Genomic DNA, 21009 nt, shown 5'->3' with positions numbered 1-21009 from the left:
AAAAGATTTGCATACAGTGGAGCCATTTTACTTCCCATTGCTGTGCCAGTCTCCTGTAGATAGATCTTGTTGGCAAATTCAAAGTAATTGTGGGTGAGGATGAATTTTATAAGTTTCACCACAGAATCCGCATCAGTCCCTGTGTTTTCCAGGAATAATTTGCAGGCATTTAATCCATCCTGGTGTGGGATATTGGCGTAGGTGTTCAGGCAGCTTTGTCGGCTTTGGGGTCCACCAGATATAGATTTGTTGGCATCTAGACTAAATCACAAGATGCCAAAATTAGTGACAAAGTCCTGGGATCTTCTTTCGGAGGGATTTGACATTTAAGCCACAGGTTAAGACTTTTCTCCAAGGGGTGGTGTATGTTAAGTTACGCTATTGAACTCTCCTAGATCATTGGGATCTGAATCTTGTTTTGGAGACTCTTCAGTTTCCGTCTTTTGGGCCTATCAGAGAGATCTCTACACTTTTTCATTTTTTATAAGATGACTTTCCTTATAGCCATTACTTCTATGAGGAGAGTCTTTGAGCTTGTGGCTCTGTCTTGTCGCACTCCTCACCTTATTTTTCATCAGGATAAGGTAGTATTGAGGTCAGTTCTGTCTGTTCTCCCAAAGTTAGTTTCGAGTTTTCACCTTAATAAAGTTATTATTTTATCTTCCTTTTGTCCGGCACCACCTACTGAGAAGGCTCTGCACAGGTTGGATGTTGGTAGAACCATAAGGTACCATTTATCAACCACTGTCTCATTCAGGTGTTCTGATTCCCTGTTTATTATACCAGAGGGCCCTGTAGTTGTCAAGCCGCTTCTAAAGCAACCAGTCCTATGAGGCTAAGGCCAGGGTGGCCCCATTTATGATTATGGCGCACTCTAGGCAAGCAATGGGGGTTTCTGTTATGATCTTTAGTGGTTGAGGATCACAAATTACTCCAGCTAAGTAACAAACATAGGACAAGCTCTAGGGAGGTGGCAAACTGGACTGACCGCAAATCTGAACCTATCCAAACACACTAGAAGTAGCCGGTGAACGTGCCTAAAAATCCTAGACGTCTCGAGCCAGCCTGAGGAACTAACTACCCCTAGAGAGAAAGAAAGACCTCTCTTGCCTCCAGAGAAATAATCCCCAAAGATATAGAAGCCCCCAACGAATAATAACGGTGAGGTAAGAGGAAGGCACATACACAGGGGTGAAAGCAGATTCAGCAAATGAGGCCCACTAATACTAGATAGCAGAAAATAGTAAAGGGGTCTGTGCGGTCAGTAAAAAACCCTTACAAAATATCCACACTGAGATTTCAAGAACCCCCGCACCAACTAACGGTGTGGGGGGAGAAACTCAGTCCCCTAGAGCAACCAGCAAGTGAGGAAATCACATTTTAGCGAGCTGGACTAAAAACATAATGAATGCTGATAATCAAAAAATGATCAAACAAAAACTTAGCTTGTCTTGGAGAGACTGGGAGCAAGGTAGTCACAAGGAATCTGAAGAGCACTGAATACATTGATAGCAGGCAAGGAACTGAGTATCCAGGTGAGCTAAATAGGAAACCAACCAAGGATAACGAACCAGCTGATGCTGCCAACCTGCAGAAAGACAACACTACACAGTACCGCTTGTGACCACTAGAGGGAGCCCAAAAATAGAGTTCACAACAGTACCCCCCCCTTGAGGAGGGGTCACCGAACCCTCATCAAGACCCCCAGGGCGATCAGGATGAGCCGCGTGGAAGGCACGAACCAAATCGGCCGCATGAACATCAGAGGCGACAACCCAGGAATTATCCTCCTGACCATAGCCCTTCCACTTAACCAAATACTGAAGCCTCCGTCTAGAGATACGAGAATCCAAAATCTTCTCCACCACGTACTCCAATTCGCCCTCGACCAGCACCGGAGCAGAAGGCTCAACAGAAGGAACCACAGGCACCACATACCTCCACAACAAAGACCTATGGAACACATTATGAATGGCAAACGATGCTGGGAGATCCAAACGAAAAGACACCGGGTTAAGGATTTCCAAGATCTTATAAGGACCGATGAAGCGAGGCTTGAATTTAGGAGAGGAGACCTTCATAGGAACATACCGAGAAGACAGCCACACCAAATCCCCAACACGAAGTCGGGTGTTGTGAATTTACCTTTTGGCTCCCTCTAGTGGCTACTAGTGATTTGACTCTGGGTATGTCATTCATCCCTTGTATGCTCACCTGGGTCGTTAGGTCAGGGGTGTTGCTATATAAGCTCCCTGGACCTTCAGTTCAATGCCTGGCAACGTTGATATCAGAGCTAATCTGTAGTGCTCTTGTCTTCTGATCCTGGTTCCTGTTTGATTAAAGGGAACCTGTCACCCCCAAAATGGCTGGTGAGGTAAGCTCACCGGCATCAGGGGCTTATCTACAGCATTCTGTAATGCTGTAGATAAGCCGCCGATGTTACCTGAAAGAGGAGAAAAAGACGTTAGATTATACTCACCCAGGGGCGGTCCCGCTCTGGTCCGCTCCGATGGGTGTCTCCGGTCCGCTCCGGCGCCTCCCATCTTCATTCCATGGCGTCCTCTTCGGGTCTTTACGCCGCGGCTCCGGCGCAGGCGTACTTTGTCTGCCCTGTTGAGGGCAGAGCAAAGTACTGCAGTGCGCAGGCGCCGGAAAGGTCAGAGAGGCCCGGCGCCTGCGCAATGCAGTACTTTGCTCTGCCCTCAATAGGGCAGACAAAGTACGCCTGCGCCAGAGCCGCGGCGCGAAGACCCGAAGAGGACGTCATGGAACGAAGATGGGAGGCGCCGGAGCGGACCGGAGACACCCATCGGACGCGGACCAGAGCGGGACCGCCCCTGGGTGAGTATAATCTAACGTCTTTTTCTCCTCTTTCAGGTAACATCGGCGGCTTATCTACAGCATTACAGAATGCTGTAGATAAGCCCCTGATGCCGGTGAGCTTACCTCACCAGCCATTTTGGGGGTGACAGGTGCCCTTTAAGCTAAGTCTGCTTTCTTGCTTTTTTGCTATTTGTTTTTGTTTGCATTTTTGTCCAGCTTGTATATAATCTGTATCCTGACCTTGCTGGAAGCTCTAGGGTGGCTGGTGTTCTCCCCCCGGGCCGTTAGATGGTTCGGGGGTTCTTGAATCTCCAGCGTGGATTTTTGATAGGGTTTTTGTTGACCATATAAGTTATCTTACTACATTCTGCTATTAGTAAGTGGGCCTCTCTTTGCTAAACCTAGTTCATCTCTGTGTTTGTCATTTCCTCTTACCTCACCGTTATTATTTGTGGGGGGCTTGTATCCTACTTTTGGGGTCCTTTCTCTGGAGGCAAGAGAGGTCTTTGTTTTCCTCTTCTAGGGGTAGTTAGCTCTCCGGCTGGCGCGAGACATCTAGCGACCAACGTAGGCATGTTCCCCGGCTACTTCTAGTGTTGGCGTTAGGAGTAGATATATGGTTAACCCAGTTACCACTGCCCTATGAGCTGGATTTTTGTACTTCGCAGACTGGCTGATATCTCTGAGACCCTCGCCATTGGGGTCATAACAGTTTGCCAGGCCACTATTAAATGTTAAATGCATTGCAGAAGCGGGATTATAAGAAAGAAAGTTCTGAGTTTTTTTTTTTGTTTTTTTTTCTTTCTCTCATTTTTTTTTCTTTTCCCCTTTACCTCTGAGTGGCTTGTGATTGCTGCAGGCATGAATGTCCAGACATTGTTTACAAGTGTGGACCAGCTTGCTGCTCGTGTGCAGGGCATACAAGATTATGTTACCAGAAATCCTATGCCAGAACCTAAGATACCGATTCCTGAACTGTTTTCCGGAGACCGATTTAAGTTTAGAAATTTCAGGAATAATTGTAAATTGTTTTTGTCCCTGAGACCCTGTTCCTCTGGAGACTCCGCTCAGCAAGTGAAAATTGTTATTTCTTTTTTACGGGGCGACCCTCAGGATTGGGCTTTCTCGCTGGCGCCAGGAGATCCGGCATTGGCTGATATTGATGCGTTTTTTCTGGCGCTCGGTTTGCTTTATGAGGAACCCAATCTTGAGATTCAGGCAGAAAAAGCCTTGCTGGCTATGTCTCAGGGCCAGGACGAGGCTGAAGTGTATTGCCAAAAATTTCGGAAATGGTCCGTGCTGACCCAGTGGAACGAGTGTGCATTGGCTGCAAATTTTAGAAATGGCCTTTCTGAAGCCATTAAGAATGTGATGGTGGGTTTTCCCATTCCCACAGGTCTGAATGATTCCATGGCCCTGGCAATTCAAATTGACCGGCGGTTGCGGGAGCGCAAAACCGCAAATTCCCTCATGGTGTTATCTGAACAGGCACCTGATTTAATGCAATGTGATAGAATCCTGACTAGAAATGAGCGGAAAATTCATAGACGCCAGAATGGCTTGTGTTACTACTGTGGTGATTCTACACATGTTATCTCAGCATGCTCTAAGCGTCCTACTAAGGTTGTTAGTCCTGTCGCCATTGGTAATTTGGAACCTAAGTTTATTCTATCTGTAACTTTGATTTGCTCACTGTCATCGTATCCTGTCATGGCGTTTGTGGATTCAGGTGCTGCCCTGAGTCTTATGGATCTGTCATTTGCCAAGCGCTGCGGTTTTGTTCTTGAGCCATTAGAAAATCCTATCCCTCTTAGGGGTATTGATGCTACGCCATTGGCAGAAAATAAACCGCAGTTTTGGACACAGGTTACCATGTGCATGACTCCTGAACATCGGGAGGTGATACGTTTTCTTGTTCTGCATAAGATGCATGATTTGGTTGTTTTGGGTTTGCCATGGTTACAGACCCATAATCCAGTCTTGGACTGGAAGGCAATGTCAGTGTCAAGTTGGGGCTGTCATGGAATTCATGGAGATTCCCTGCCCGTGTCTATAGCTACTTCTACGCCTTCGGAAGTTCCGGCGTATTTGTCTGATTATCAGGATGTCTTCAGCGAGTCTAGGTCAAGTGCATTGCCTCCTCATAGGGAATGTGACTGTGCAATAGATTTGATTCCAGGCAGTAAGTTTCCTAAGGGAAGACTGTTTAATCTGTCGGTACCTGAACATACCGCGATGCGTTCATATATCAAGGAGTCTCTGGAGAAGGGGCATATCCGTCCTTCTTCTTCCCCTCTTGGTGCGGGATTCTTTTTTGTGGCCAAAAAGGACGGATCTTTGAGGCCTTGTATTGACTATCGGCTTTTAAATAAGATCACTGTCAAATTTCAGTATCCTTTGCCGCTGTTGTCAGACTTGTTTGCCCGGATTAAAGGTGCCAAGTGGTTCACCAAGATAGACCTTCGTGGTGCGTACAACCTTGTGCGCATTAAGCAAGGAGATGAATGGAAAACCGCATTCAATACGCCCGAAGGTCATTTTGAGTACTTGGTGATGCCATTTGGGCTCTCTAATGCACCTTCAGTTTTTCAGTCCTTTATGCATGACATCTTCCGGAAGTATCTGGATAAATTTTTGATCGTTTATCTGGATGATATTCTGGTTTTTTCTGATGATTGGGACTCGCATGTGGAGCAGGTCAGGATGGTTTTCAAGATTTTGCGTGAAAATTGTTTGTTAAAGGCTCAAAGTGTCTCTTTGGTGTACAGAAGGTTCCCTTTTTAGGGTTCATTTTTTCCCCTTCTGCTGTGGAGATGGACCCAGTCAAGGTCCGAGCTATTCATGATTGGACTCAACCCTCGTCAGTTAAGAGTCTTCAGAAGTTCTTGGGTTTTGCTAACTTCTACCGTCGTTTTATCGCTAATTTTTCTAGCGTTGTTAAACCGTTGACGGATATGACCAAGAAAGGCTCTGATGTGGCTAACTGGGCTCCTGCTGCCGTGGAGGCTTTCCAGGAGTTGAAACGCCGGTTTACTTCGGCGCCTGTTTTGTGCCAGCCTGACATCTCACTTCCCTTTCAGGTTGAGGTGGATGCTTCGGAGATTGGGGCAGGGGCCGTTTTGTCGCAGAGAGGCCCTGGTTGCTCTACTATGAGACCTTGTGCCTTTTTCTCTAGGAAGTTTTCGCCGGCAGAGCGAAATTATGATGTGGGCAATCGGGAGTTGTTGGCCATGAAGTGGGCATTTGAGGAGTGGCGTCATTGGCTCGAGGGTGCTAAGCATCGTGTGGTGGTATTGACTGATCACAAAAATCTGATGTATCTCGAGTCTGCTAAACGCCTGAATCCTAGACAGGCCCGCTGGTCATTGTTTTTCTCCCGTTTTGACTTTGTGGTCTCGTATTTACCAGGTTCTAAGAATGTGAAGGCCGATGCTCTGTCTAGGAGCTTTGTGCCTGATGCTCCTGGAGTCGCTGAACCTGTGGGTATTCTTAAGGAAGGAGTTATCTTGTCAGCTATTTCTCCAGATCTGCGACGTGTGTTGCAGAGATTTCAGGCTGGTAGGCCTGACTCTTGTCCACCTGACAGATTGTTTGTGCCTGCTAAATGGACCAACAGAGTCATTTCCGAGGTTCATTCCTCAGTGTTGGCAGGGCACCCGGGAATTTTTGGCACCAGAGATCTGGTGGCCAGGTCCTTTTGGTGGCCTTCCTTGTCAAGGGATGTGCGGTCATTTGTGCAGTCCTGTGGTACTTGTGCTCGAGCTAAGCCTTGCTGTTCACGTGCCAGCGGGTTGCTCTTGCCCTTGCCTGTCCCGAAGAGACCTTGGACACACATCTCTATGGATTTCATTTCGGATCTTCCGGTGTCTCAGGGCATGTCTGTCATCTGGGTGATATGTGATCGTTTCTCCAAGATGGTCCATCTGGTTCCTTTGCCTAAGCTGCCTTCCTCTTCTGATCTGGTTCCTGTGTTCTTCCAGAACGTGGTTCGTTTGCACGGCATTCCTGAGAATATTGTGTCGGACAGAGGATCCCAGTTTGTTTCCAGGTTCTGGCGATCCTTTTGTGGTAGGATGGGCATTGAATTGTCGTTTTCGTCCGCTTTTCATCCACAGACTAACGGACAAACAGAACGAACTAATCAGACTCTGGAGGCGTATTTGAGGTGTTTTGTCTCTTCTGATCAGGATGATTGGGTGACCTTCTTGCCGTTGGCTGAATTTGCCCTTAATAATCGGGCTAGTTCTGCCACCTTGGTTTCGCCATTTTTCTGCAACTCCGGTTTCCATCCTCGTTTTTCCTCGGGACATGTGGAGCCTTCTGACTGTCCTGGAGTGGATTCTGTGGTGGATAGGTTGCAGCGGATCTGGAATCATGTGGTGGACAACTTGAAGTTGTCACAGGAGAAGGCTCAGCGTTTTGCCAACCGCCGCCGCGGTGTGGGTCCCCGACTTCGTGTTGGGGATTTGGTATGGCTGTCTTCTCGATTTGTTCCTATGAAGGTCTCCTCTCCCAAATTTAAGCCTCGATTCATTGGTCCTTACAAGATATTGGAGATCCTTAATCCTGTATCCTTTCGCCTGGATCTTCCGGTGTCGTTTGCCATTCACAACGTATTTCATAGGTCCTTGTTGCGGCGGTACGTTGTGCCTGTGGTTCCTTCTGCTGAGCCTCCTGCTCCGGTGTTGGTTGAGGGCGAGTTGGAGTACGTGGTGGAGAAGATCTTAGATTCTCGTCTCTCCAGGCGGAGGCTTCAGTACCTGGTCAAGTGGAAGGGCTATGGTCAGGAGGATAATTCCTGGGTGGTCGCCTCTGATGTGCATGCGGCCGATTTAGTTCGTGCCTTTCACGCCGCTCATCCTGATCGCCCTGGTGGTCTTGGTGAGGGTTCGGTGACCCCTCACTAAGGGGGGGGTACTGTTGTGAATTTACCTTTTGGCTCCCTCTAGTGGCTACTAGTGATTTGACTCTGGGTATGTCATTCATCCCTTGTATGCTCACCTGGGTCGTTAGGTCAGGGGTGTTGCTATATAAGCTCCCTGGACCTTCAGTTCAATGCCTGGCAACGTTGATATCAGAGCTAATCTGTAGTGCTCTTGTCTTCTGATCCTGGTTCCTGTTTGATTAAGCTAAGTCTGCTTTCTTGCTTTTTTGCTATTTGTTTTTGTTTGCATTTTTGTCCAGCTTGTATATAATCTGTATCCTGACCTTGCTGGAAGCTCTAGGGTGGCTGGTGTTCTCCCCCCGGGCCGTTAGACGGTTCGGGGGTTCTTGAATCTCCAGCGTGGATTTTTGATAGGGTTTTTGTTGACCATATAAGTTATCTTACTACATTCTGCTATTAGTAAGTGGGCCTCTCTTTGCTAAACCTAGTTCATCTCTGTGTTTGTCATTTCCTCTTACCTCACCGTTATTATTTGTGGGGGGCTTGTATCCTACTTTTGGGGTCCTTTCTCTGGAGGCAAGAGAGGTCTTTGTTTTCCTCTTCTAGGGGTAGTTAGCTCTCCGGCTGGCGCGAGACATCTAGCGACCAACGTAGGCATGTTCCCCGGCTACTTCTAGTGTTGGCGTTAGGAGTAGATATATGGTTAACCCAGTTACCACTGCCCTATGAGCTGGATTTTTGTACTTCGCAGACTGGCTGATATCTCTGAGACCCTCGCCATTGGGGTCATAACAGTCGGGGACCCACACCGCGGCGGCGGTTGGCAAAGCGCTGAGCCTTCTCCTGTGACAACCTCAAATTCTCCACCACATGGTTCCAAATCTGCTGCAACCTATCCACCACAGAATCCACCCCAGGACAGTCAGAAGGCTCAACCTGACCCGAGGAAAAACGAGGATGGAAACCAGAATTGCAGAAAAAAGGCGAAACCAAAGTAGCAGAACTAGCCCGATTATTAAGGGCAAACTCGGCCAATGGCAAAAAAGTCACCCAATCATCCTGATCAGCAGAAACAAAACATCTCAAATAAGTTTCCAACGTCTGATTAGTTCGCTCGGTTTGGCCATTAGTCTGAGGATGGAAGGCAGACGAAAAAGACAAATCAATGCCCATCTTAGCACAAAAAGTCCGCCAAAACCTGGACACAAACTGGGATCCTCTATCAGACATAATATTTTCAGGAATGCCGTGCAAGCGAACCACATTCTGAAAAAATAGAGGAACCAAATCGGAGGAAGAAGGCAACTTAGGCAAGGGCACCAAATGGACCATCTTGGAAAAACGATCACACACCACCCAGATGACAGACATTCTCTGAGATACCGGAAGATCCGAAATAAAATCCATGGAAATGTGCGTCCAAGGCCTTTTCGGAACAGGCAAAGGCAAAAGCAAACCGCTGGCACGAGAACAGCAAGGCTTAGCCCGAGCACAAATCCCACAAGACTGCACAAAGGAACGCACATCCCGCGACAAGGAAGGCCACCAGAAGGACCTAGCCACCAAATCTCTGGTACCAAAAATCCCAGGATGACCCGCCAACACCGAAGAATGAACCTCGGAAATAACTCTGCTGGTCCATCTATCCGGGACAAACAGTCTCTCTGGTGGACAACGGTCAGGTCTATCCGCCTGAAATTTCTGCAGCACTCGTCGCAAATCTGGGGAAATGGCAGACAAAATCACTCCCTCTCTGAGAATACCAGCCGGCTCAGAAACTCCCGGAGAGTCAGGCACAAAACTCCTAGAAAGTGCATCAGCTTTCACATTCTTCGAACCAGGCAGGTATGAGACCACGAAGTTGAAACGGGAGAAAAACAACGACCACCGAGCCTGTCTAGGATTCAGACGCTTGGCAGATTCAAGGTAAATCAGATTTTTGTGATCAGTCAAGACCACCACACGATGTTTAGCTCCTTCGAGCCAATGTCGCCACTCCTCAAATGCCCACTTCATAGCCAACAACTCCCGATTACCAACATCATAATTCCGCTCGGCAGGCGAAAATTTTCTTGAAAAGAATGCACATGGCTTCATCACAGAGCCATCAGAGCTTCTCTGCGACAAAACAGCCCCTGCTCCAATCTCAGAAGCATCAACCTCGACCTGGAAGGGGAGAGAGACATCTGGCTGACATAAGACTGGAGCTGAAGAAAACCGGTGCTTCAGCTCCCGAAAAGCCTCCACGGCCGCAGGAGACCAATTAGTCACATCAGAACCCTTCTTGGTCAAATCCGTCAAAGGTTTAACCACGCTAGAAAAATTAGCGATGAAACGACGGTAAAAATTAGCAAAACCCAAGAACTTCTGAAGACTCTTAACAGACGTGGGCTGAGTCCAGTCATGAATAGCCTGGACCTTGACTGGGTCCATCTCCACAGTAGAAGGAGAAAAAATAAAACCCGAAAAGGAGACCTTCTGTACTCCGAAGAGGCATTTTGAGCCCTTCACAAATAAAGCATTAGCACGCAGGACCTGAAACACCATCCTGACCTGCTTCACATGGGACTCCCAATCATCAGAAAAGACCAAAATGTCATCCAGATAAACAATCATAAATTTATCCAGATATTCTCGGAAGATGTCATGCATGAAGGACTGAAACACAGAAGGAGCATTAGAGAGACCAAAAGGCATCACTAAGTACTCAAAATGGCCTTCGGGCGTAATAAATGCTGTTTTCCATTCATCTCCCTGCTTAATGCGCACAAGGTTATACGCACCATGGAGATCTATCTTGGTGAACCAACTGGCACCCTTAATCCGAGCAAACAAATCAGACAATAGTGGCAAAGGATACTGAAATTTGACTGTGATTTTATTCAGAAGACGATAATCTATACAAGGTCTCAAAGAACCGTCCTTCTTGGCCACAAAAAAAAATCCTGCACCAAGAGGGGAAGAGGATGGGCGAATATGTCCCTTCTCCAAAGACTCCTTTATATAACTCCGCATCGCGGCATGCTCTGGTATAGACAGATTAAAAAGTCGTCCCTTAGGGAATTTACTACCAGGAATTAAATTTATAGCACAGTCACAATCCCTATGAGGGGGCAGGGCACTGGACCTGGGCTCATCAAATACATCCTGGTAGTCAGACTAAAACTCAGGGACCTCAGAAGGAGTGGAAGAAGCAATAGACACCAAGGAGTATCGCCATGAATTCCCTGACAACCCCAACTTGACACAGACATAGCTTTCCAATCTAAAACTGGATTATGAGCTTGCAGCCATGGCAGACCCAAAACGACAACATCATGCAAATTATGCAGAACAAGAAAGCGAATCACCTCCTGATGTACGGGAGTCATGCACATGGTCATTTGCGTCCAATACTGAGGCTTATTCTCAGCCAATGGCGTAGCATCAATTCCCCTCAGAGGAATAGGAAATTCCAAAGGCTCCAGGACAAAACCACAGCGCCTGGCAAATGACAAATCCATCAGATTCAGGGCAGCACCCGAATCCACAAAAGCCATAACCGGGTAGGACGACAAAGAACAAATCAAAGTAACAGACAAAATAAATTTAGGCTGTATAGTACCAATGGTGACAGGTTTAGCGATTTTTTTTAAGCGTTTAGAGCATGCTGAGATAACATGAGTAGAATCACCACAGTAAAAACACAACCCATTTTGACGTCTATGACTTTGTCGCTCAATTCTGGTCAGAGTTCGGTCACATTGCATAGACTCAGGTCTCTGTTCAGAAAATACCGCCAAAGGATGAGCAGATTTGCGCTCCCGCAAACGCCGATCAACCTGAATGGCTAAAGCCATAGAATCACTCAGACTTGTAGGGGTGGGAAACCCCACCATAACATTCTTAACGGCCTCAGAAAGACCTTCTCTGAAATTTGAAGCCAGGGCACACTCATTCCATTGAGTAAGCACCGACCATTTCCGAAATTTTTGACAATACACCTCTGCTTCGTCCTGACCTTGAGAGATAGCCAGCAATGCTTTTTCTGACTGATTCTCAAGATTAGGCTCCTCATAAAGCAGTCCAAGAGCCAAAAAAAATGCATCTACATTAAGCAATGCAGGATCTCCTGGCGCCAGAGAGAAAGCCCAATCTTGAGGGTCGCCACGCAACAAGGAGATAACAATTTTAACTTGCAGAGCGGAATCACCAGAGGAACGAGGTCTCAGAGATAGAAATAACTTACAATTATTCTTAAAATTTAGAAACCTAGATCTATCTCCAGAAAACAACTCAGGAATGGGTATCTTTGGTTCTGACATAGGGCTATGAATAACAAAATCCTGAATACTTTGCACCCGTGCAGTAAGATGATCCACACTAGAAGTCAGAGTCTGAACATTCATGTCTGCAGCTGAGCTCAAAACCACCCAGAGTTCAAGGGGATGAAAGAAGCTAAACAGACTGCAGCAAAGGAAAAGCGGGAGGAAAAAAAAAAAAAATGTACTCAGGTCTTCTTTTTATCCCACTTCTGCGATGCATTAAACACTTTTTGGCCTGCTATACTGTTATGATCTTTAGTGGTTGAGGATCACAAATTACTCCAGCTAAGTAACAAACATAGGACAAGCTCTAGGGAGGTGGCAAACTGGACTGACCGCAAATCTGAACCTATCCAAACACACTAGAAGTAGCCGGTGAACGTGCCTAAAAATCCTAGACGTCTCGAGCCAGCCTGAGGAACTAACTACCCCTAGAGAGAAAGAAAGACCTCTCTTGCCTCCAGAGAAATAATCCCCAAAGATATAGAAGCCCCCAACGAATAATAACGGTGAGGTAAGAGGAAGGCACATACACAGGGGTGAAAGCAGATTCAGCAAATGAGGCCCACTAATACTAGATAGCAGAAAATAGTAAAGGGGTCTGTGCGGTCAGTAAAAAACCCTTACAAAATATCCACACTGAGATTTCAAGAACCCCCGCACCAACTAACGGTGTGGGGGGAGAAACTCAGTCCCCTAGAGCAACCAGCAAGCGAGGAAATCACATTTTAGCGAGCTGGACGAAAAACATAATGAATGCTGATAATCAAAAAATGATCAAACAAAAACTTAGCTTGTCTTGGAGAGACTGGGAGCAAGGTAGTCACATGGAATCTGAAGAGCACTGAATACATTGATAGCAGGCAAGGAACTGAGTATCCAGGTGAGCTAAATAGGAAACCAACCAAGGATAACGAACCAGCTGATGCTGCCAACCTGCAGAAAGACAACACTACACAGTACCGCTTGTGACCACTAGAGGGAGCCCAAAAATAGAGTTCACAACAGGTTTCCTGGGCAGTTCATTATGAGGCATCAGCTTTGCAGCTCTGTAAAGCAGCTACTTGGACATTGCTGCATACTTTTTCTAAGTGTTACAGAGTTAACACTTTTGCCTCTGTAGATGCAAGTGTTGGTAGGAAGACCATAAAATAATTATTTTACTTAAATTGATTAAAATGTAACAATGTCCTAAAACTTTAACACCAGGCAAAAATAACACTACACTAAATACACTCACGTAAGATGGTAGGGGGAGGGAGGGGTATGGGTGTCCCTATTGTATCCTACCCGTCCCTTCCTAATCCCTGCCTACCTGCGGAGGTTGGCACCCTCTTGAGCGCAATATGGCGCCCCCGCTCCTCGGCGGCTTGCCCTTTTATCCCTAAAAGACCCTAGTGTACACACCAATGGGGGATACCTAAGTAGTACCTCTACCCTTATATCCCGTACACATACAGGTATCCAACCTTACACCAAACTATAGGGATAAATAATTGCAGAACACCATAACCACATTGAATCTAGTGCAGAAATGAAAAAATTATCTGGTACATCAGGCCCTTATATGACCATACATATACATCTAACAAATCCCTAGGGTGATCCCTGCCTGTCAGCGGAGGTTGGCACCCTCTTGATCGCAATGTGGCGCCCCCGCTCAACAGCGGCTCATTCTCAGTATCCCTAGCAGTCTCTATAGGTAACCTGGAATATTGATCATTTTTTGACAGGAGCTATCCCAATCCAAGATCTAAACTAGTCCAGAACCAAAAATTGCTGTCAGGGAATCCCAGATCATATAATATCTATGGGCACACAATATACAACAGAAAAGGGGCTGCCCAGTGTTTTAACTCAAAATAATATCACTCCAACCTCATTTAACAAGATCCTGCAGTATCTCCTCACTGAGGTTTATTGATTTGCAACCCTTAAAAACCAATTCAATAATATATACTTTTTGCAGTGTTATCTCAGCATGCTTTTAGATACCCCTTAGTTCGAAATTTTTCTGAGATATCTTTGTGCATTACCCTTAATGTGTTATTGCAGTGTCTCTCCACTTTCCAGAGTCATTTCCAACTCTACTGAGACCTTTTTCATATGCTGTACAGTTTTACAATGTCATCTCAGCATACTTGCAAGTACCCCACATCTTAGTTGAGTGTTGCACTGTACCCCACAAAAAATTGGCACCAATTAGTTTGTACCCCACTTGGGGAATCAACCACCAGCAGACTGATAACACCAATAAAGAATGGTCTAGTTTGTCTGTATATTGCGGATGTATATATGCCCAATTTAAAAAAGTCAGAGACCAACAAGGTGATAGCACAAATCCTTATTGCTCCCACTTATCGGTAATCATGTATCGCCTCGACGCGTTTCCCTCCCCTGATATAGTTCCTCAGGAGGCATATGGGGCTATCCGTGTCTTCTGACATCAGATTCAAATAGCGCCTGGTTGCCTAAGGATTTGTGCTATACTATAATATTGTAAGCCTCCAGATGGCAGCAGACTATCCCATGGTTCTGTGTCCGCCAATGAAGACTCAGAGAAACAGATTCTCTGTGAGTAACAAATCTATTTTTTATGCAGTTTTTTTGTATATATACAGTGGGGCAAAAAAGTATTTAGTCAGTCAGCAAAAGTGCAAGTTCCACCACTTAAAAAGATGAGAGGCGTCTGTAATTTACATCATAGGTAGACCTCAACTATGGGAGACAAACTGAGAAAAAAAAATCCAGAAAATCACATTGTCTGTTTTTTTATCATTTTATTTGCATTTTATGGTGGAAAATAAGTACCATATTTTTCGGACTATAAGACGCACCGGACCATAAGACGCACCCCAAATTTGGGGTGAAAATTGCAGAAAAAAAGATTTTTTATAAGATGGGGGTCCGTCTTATTGTCCGAATTTACAGTATCTTACCTGAGGGCTGGTGGTGGCAGAGCAGGGTCACAGGAGGCATGGTGGCGGCAGAGGTGGGGTGATGCGGTACGGCGTGCACCTGAGCAGGGTCCCTTCCTGCTTAGGTGGGCGACGCCACGGCCTGGTGTCCATGGGAGGGTGGCAGCAGTGGTTACCGACAGAGGTGCTGGGATGAGGAAGCACAGTGAGAGGTATGGCATGAGAGAGGTCCCTTTCCCCGGTGAGGTGATGGAAGGATCTCGTGGGCACATGGACTGGAGATGATGGAGGTAGTGGTGTACATTGTGAAGCGAGTATTCCACAGGAGCTCATATGTCTGAGACATTGCCGCTTCCCGGCGCTCCTCAGCGCAATAATTATTTCAGAAGCCGGTAATAAGTGAGGAGCTCCGCTACCGAGACACAGCCGCCATGACCGGACACTGCGGGAAAAGCGCCTCTGTACTGCTGCGAGCCCTGCTGGAGGCGGAGAGCCGGCCGTGCCATGCGGTGCTGAGGAGCGCCGGGAAGCGGCAAGGACTCAGACATCTGAGCGCCTGTGGAATACTCGCTTCACAATGTACACCACTACCTCCATCATCTCCAGTCCATGTGCCCACGAGATCCTTCCTGAACCTTGCTGCACCCATCCTGGGAAGCAAAAGGATGGAGTATACAGAGTCCAAAGTCCCGGCGAGGTGATGCAGCAGCCGGTAATGCAGCAGAGCCAGGTGAATCCTGTTGATATCGGTGGGCGCGGCCATCTTCCTGAGGCCGCGCGTTCGCAGATGGAGCTCTGCTGCCCGGGGCTTCAGGAAAATGGCCGCCGCGATCCCCATCTGCGCACGCGCGGCATCCCACGGCCATTTTCCTGAAGCCCCGGGCAGCAGAGCTCCATCTGCGAACGCGCAGCCTCAGGAAGATGGCCGCGCCCACCGATAACATCAGGATTCACCCGGCTCTGCTGCCTTACCGGGCTGCTGCATCATCTCACGTGGAAAAGGGACCCCGCTCACTGCGCCTCCTCATCTCCGTACCTCTGCTGCCACACCTCTGCCGCCGCACCTCTGCCGCCACGGTAAGCCTGCATTGCGCATATAAGACGCACCCCCCATTTTCCCCCCTTTTTTTGGGGGGAAAAAGTGTGTCTTATATGCCAAAAAATACGGTATTTGGTCAGAAACAAAATTTCATCTCAATACTTTGTAATCTATCCTTTGTTGGCAATGACAGAGGTCAAACGTTTTCTGTAAGTCTTCACAAGGTTGCCACACACTGTTGTTGGTATGTTGGCCCATTCCTCCATGCAGATCTCCTCTAGAGCAGTGATGTTTTTGGCTTTTCGCTTGGCAACACGAACTTTCAAACCCCTCCAAAGGTTTTCTATAGGGTTGAGATCTGGAGACTGGCTAGGCCACTCCAGGACCTTGAAATGCTTCTTACGAAGCCACTCCTTCGTTGCCCTGGCGGTGTGCTTTGGATCATTGTCATGTTGAAAGACCCAGCCACATTTCAACTTCAATGCCCTTGCTGATGGAAGGAGGTTTGCACTCAAAATCTCACGATACATGGCCCCATTCATTCTTTCATGTACCCGGATCAGTCGTCCTGGCCCCTTTGCAGAGAAACAGCCCCAAAGCATGATGTTTCCACCACCATGCTTTACAGTAGGTATGGTGTTTGATGGATGCAACTCAGTATTCTTTTTCCTCCAAACACGACAAGTTGTGTTTCTACCAAACAGTTCCAGTTTGGTTTCATCAGACCATAGGACATTCTCCCAAAACTCCTCTGGATCATCCAAATGCTCTCTAGCAAACTTCAGACGGGCCTGGACATGTACTGGCTTAAGCAGTGGGACACGTCTGGTACTGCAGGATCTGAGTCCATGGTGGCGTAGTGTGTTACTTATGGTAGGCCTTGTTACATTGGTCCCAGCTCTCTGCAGTTCATTCACTAGGTCCCCCCGCGTGGTTCTGGGATTTTTACTCACCGTTCTTGTGATCATTCTGACCCCACGGGGTGGGATTTTGCGTGGAGCCCCAGATCGAGGGAGATTATCAGTGGTCTTGTATGTCTTCCATTTTCTAATTATTGCTCCCACTGTTGATTTCTTCACTCCAAGCTGGTTGTCTATTGCAGATTCAGTCTTCCCAGCCTGGTGCAGGGCTACAATTTTGTTTTGGTGTCCTTTGACAGCTCTTTGGTCTTCACCAAAGTGGAGTTTGGAGTCAGACTGTTTGAGGGTGTGCACAGGTGTCTTTTTTATACTGATAACAAGTTTAAACAGGTGCCATTACTACAGGTAATGAGTGGAGGAAAGAGGAGACTCTTAAAGAAGAAGTTACAGGTCTGTGAGAGCCAGAAATCTTGATTGTTTGTTTCTGACCAAATACTTATTTTCCACCATAAAATGCAAATAAAATGATAAAAAAACAGACAATGTGATTTTCTGGATTTTTTTTTCTCAGTTTGTCTCCCATAGTTGAGGTCTACCTATGATGTAAATTACAGATGCCTCTCATCTTTTTAAGTGGTGGAACTTCCACTATTGCTGACTGACTAAATACCTTTTTGCCCCACTGTACTTGGTATTGTTATATTGAATAAACCTGTTTATATAATCTAATTCTTCCTTGTTTAACTCTTCCAGTTCTGCCATTCACAATGAGCTGCTAGCTGCACAAGCACTTAGAGCTCAACTAGAAGACAATCTGATGAGGACAATGGAGCAACTAGTGGCCCTGCAGGCTGAGAGGAAACTTTCAGGTGGTTTTGGAGGTGCGGAAAAAGGGTGTTTGAATTTTCCTCACAAGCATGCTTTCTAATTCACATGAGGTAGTTTAAAACGAACCGGTCTTCAAGATTTTGCCAAGTAAACTACAGGCATTGTTAGGTTGGCGCTGTTGTACTGATTAAAGTGATTCCCGTATTGAAGAAATCCATCTTGTAGTTGTTGTTTGCAATTTTGAGTTAATGAAATGCTCTTGCTCCAGGATGGCCTATGGGCAGGCTTTTTTCTGCTCTGGCATCATCCTTTTTATTGTGCTCTGGCTTCATCATCGTCATTTTGGGCTTAAGTGACAGGTCATTGAACCTAAAGTGACCTGCCTCCTATTTTAACCCCTTAATCCCATATGACATACTATCCCGTTGAGGTGACCTGGGACTTAATTCCCAGTGACAGGATAGTACGTCATAGTGGATCGGCAGCGCTCACGGGAGGAGTGCGGCTGATCGCGGCCGGGTATCAGCTGACCATCGCAGCTGACATCCGGCACTCCCTCCGTGATCAAACATGATCGCAGCGTTCCGGCGGTACAGGGAAGCATCGCACAGGGTGGGGGCTCCCTGTGGGCTTCCCTGAGACCCTCGGTTCAAGGCGATGTGCTCACCTAGTACCGAGCGTCTCCTCCCTGCAGGCCCCGGATCCAAAATGGCCGCGGGGCTACATCTGGGTCCTGCAGGGAGATGGCTTACCAGCACCTGCTCAGAGCAAGCGCTGGTAAGCCTGCAGCCCTGCATGTCAGATCACTGATCTGACACAGTGCTCTGCAAAGTGTCAGATCAGCGATCTGACCCTATAACATGATGGGGCAATGTTATAAAGTAAAAAAAAAAAATCCTAAATAAAGAAAAAAAAAATATTGTTCCCATAAATACATTTATTTATTTAAATAATAAAAAAACAATAAAAGTACACATATTTAGTATCGCCGCGTCCGTAATGATCCCACCTATAAAACTGTCCCGCTAGTTAATCTCTTCACTGAAGAGAACGCGGTAAAAAAAAAGAGGCAAAAAACAACGCTTTATTATAATACCGCCGAACAAAAAGTGGAATAACACGCAATCAAAAAGACGGATATAAATAAACATGGTAGAAAACGTCATCTTGTCCCGAAAAAAAGGAGCCACCATACAGCATCATCAGCAAATAAAAAAGTTATAGTCCTCAGAATAAAGCGATGCAAAAATATTTTTTTCTATAAAATAGTTTTTATCGTATAAAAGCACCAAAAAAATGATATAAATGAGGAATTGCTTTAGTCGTACTGACCCGAAGAATAAAACTGCTTTATCAATTTTACCAAACGTGGAATGGTATAAACGCCCCCCCCCCCAAAAAAAAAAAAAAAAAAGAAATTCATAAATTGCTGGTTTTTGGTCATTCTGCCCCACAAAAATCGGAATGAAAAGCGATCAAAAAATGTCACGTGCCCGAAAATGTTACCAATAAAGACGTCAACTCGTCCCGCAAAAAACAAGACCTCAAATGACTCTGTGGACCAAAATATGGAAAAATTATAGCTCTCAAAATGTGGAGAAGCAAAGTGTGTCTTTTAGTGTGACGGATGCCAATCATAAAAATCCGCTAAAAAAACGCTATAAATAATAAATCAAACCCCCCTTCATCACTCCCTTAGTTAGGAAAAAGTAATAAAATTAAAAAAATGTATTTATTTCCATTTTCCCATTAGGGTTAGGGCTAGTATTAGGGCTAGTGTTAGGGCTAGTGTTAGGGCTAGGGTTAGGGCTAGGGGTAGGGTTAGGGGTAGGGTTAAGGCTAGGGTTGGGGCTAGGGTTAGGGTTAGTGTTTCAGTTAGAATTGAGGGGATTCCACTGTTTAGGCACATTAGGGGCTCTCCAAACGTGTCATGGCGTCCGATCTCAATTCCAGCCAATTCTGCACTGAAAGAGTAAAACAGTGCTCCTTCCCTTCCGAGCTCTCCCGTGCGCCCAAACAGGGGTTTACCCCAACATATGGGGTATTAGCGTACTCAGAACAAATTGGACAACAAGTTTTGTGGTCCAATTTCTCTTGTTACCCTTGGGAAAAAGCCCTTGGGGGCTAAAAAAACATTTTTGTGTGAAAAAAATGATTTTTTATTTTCACGGCTCTGCTTTATAAACTGTAGTGAAACACTTAGAGGTTCAAAGTTCTCACAACACATCTAGATAAGTTCTTTGGGGAGGTCTAGTTTCTAATATGGGGTCACTTGTTGGGGGATTCTACTGTTTATGTACATTAGGGGCTCTGCAAAAGCAATGTGACGCCTGCAGACCAATCCATCTGCATTCCAAATGGCGCTCCTTCCTTTCCGAGCTCTGCCATGCGCCCAAACGGTGGTTCCCCCCCACATATGGGCTATCAGCATACTCAGGACAAATTGGAAAACAACTTTTGGGGTCCAATTTATCCTGTTACCCTTGAAAAAATACAAAACTGGGGGCTAAAAAATAATTTTTGTGGGAAAAAAAATAATTTTTATTTTCACAGCTCTGCGTTATAAACTGTAGTGAAACACTTGGGGGTTCAAAGCTCTCACAACACATCTAGACAAGTTCCTTAGGGGGTCTACTTTCTAAAATTGTGTCACTTTTGGGGGGGTTTCAATGTTTAGGCACATCAGTGGCTCTCCAAGCGCAACATGGCGTCCCATCTCAATTCCAGTCAATTTTGCATTGAAATGTCAAACGGCGCTCCTTCCCTTTCGAGCTCTGCCATGCGCACAAACAGTGGTTTACCCCCACATATAGGGTATCGGCTTACTCTGGACAAATTGCACATCAACTTTGGGGGTCCAATTTTTTCTCTTACCCTTGGGAAAATAAAACAAATTGGAGCTGAAGTAAATTTTGTGTGAAAAAAAGTTAAATGTTCATTTTTATTTAAACATTCCAAAAATTCCTGTGAAACACCTGAAGGGTTAATAAGCTTCTTGAATGTGGTTTTGAGCACTTTGAGGGGGGCAGTTTTTAGAATGGTGTCACATTTGGATATTTTCTATCATATAGACCCCTCAAAATGACTTCAAATGAGATGTGGTACCTAAAAAAAAATGGTGTTGTAAAAATGAGAAATTGCTGGTCAACTTTTAACCCTTATAACTCCCTCACAAAAAAAAATGTTGGTTCCAAAATTGTGCTGATGCAAATTAGACATGTGGGAAATGTTACTTATTAAGTATTTTGTATGACATATCTCTGTGATTTAAGGGCATAAAAATTCAAAGTTGGAAAATTGCGAAATTTTCCAAATTATTGCCAAATTTCCATTTTTTTCACAAATAAACGCA

General features: G+C 45.9%; 1 protein-coding gene across 2 annotated transcripts in view; it reads left to right on the top strand.

Moving 5' to 3' along the window:
- PDE4DIP (phosphodiesterase 4D interacting protein) overlaps positions 1-21009 on the top strand; it is a 1987893-nt gene that overhangs the window by 257747 nt on the left and 1709137 nt on the right. For both annotated transcript variants that reach the window (XM_077276217.1, XM_077276216.1), the window contains one exon: positions 17583-17710. In XM_077276217.1, the coding sequence (XP_077132332.1) occupies positions 17583-17710 (128 nt within the window). The remainder of the gene's footprint in view (positions 1-17582; positions 17711-21009) is intronic.

This window comes from Ranitomeya variabilis, chromosome 8 (assembly GCF_051348905.1).
Source record: "Ranitomeya variabilis isolate aRanVar5 chromosome 8, aRanVar5.hap1, whole genome shotgun sequence".
NCBI lineage: Eukaryota > Metazoa > Chordata > Amphibia > Anura > Dendrobatidae > Ranitomeya > Ranitomeya variabilis.
The sequence above is the reverse complement of the archived record's forward strand: the minus strand, read 5'-3'. Positions and strand labels throughout refer to the sequence as shown.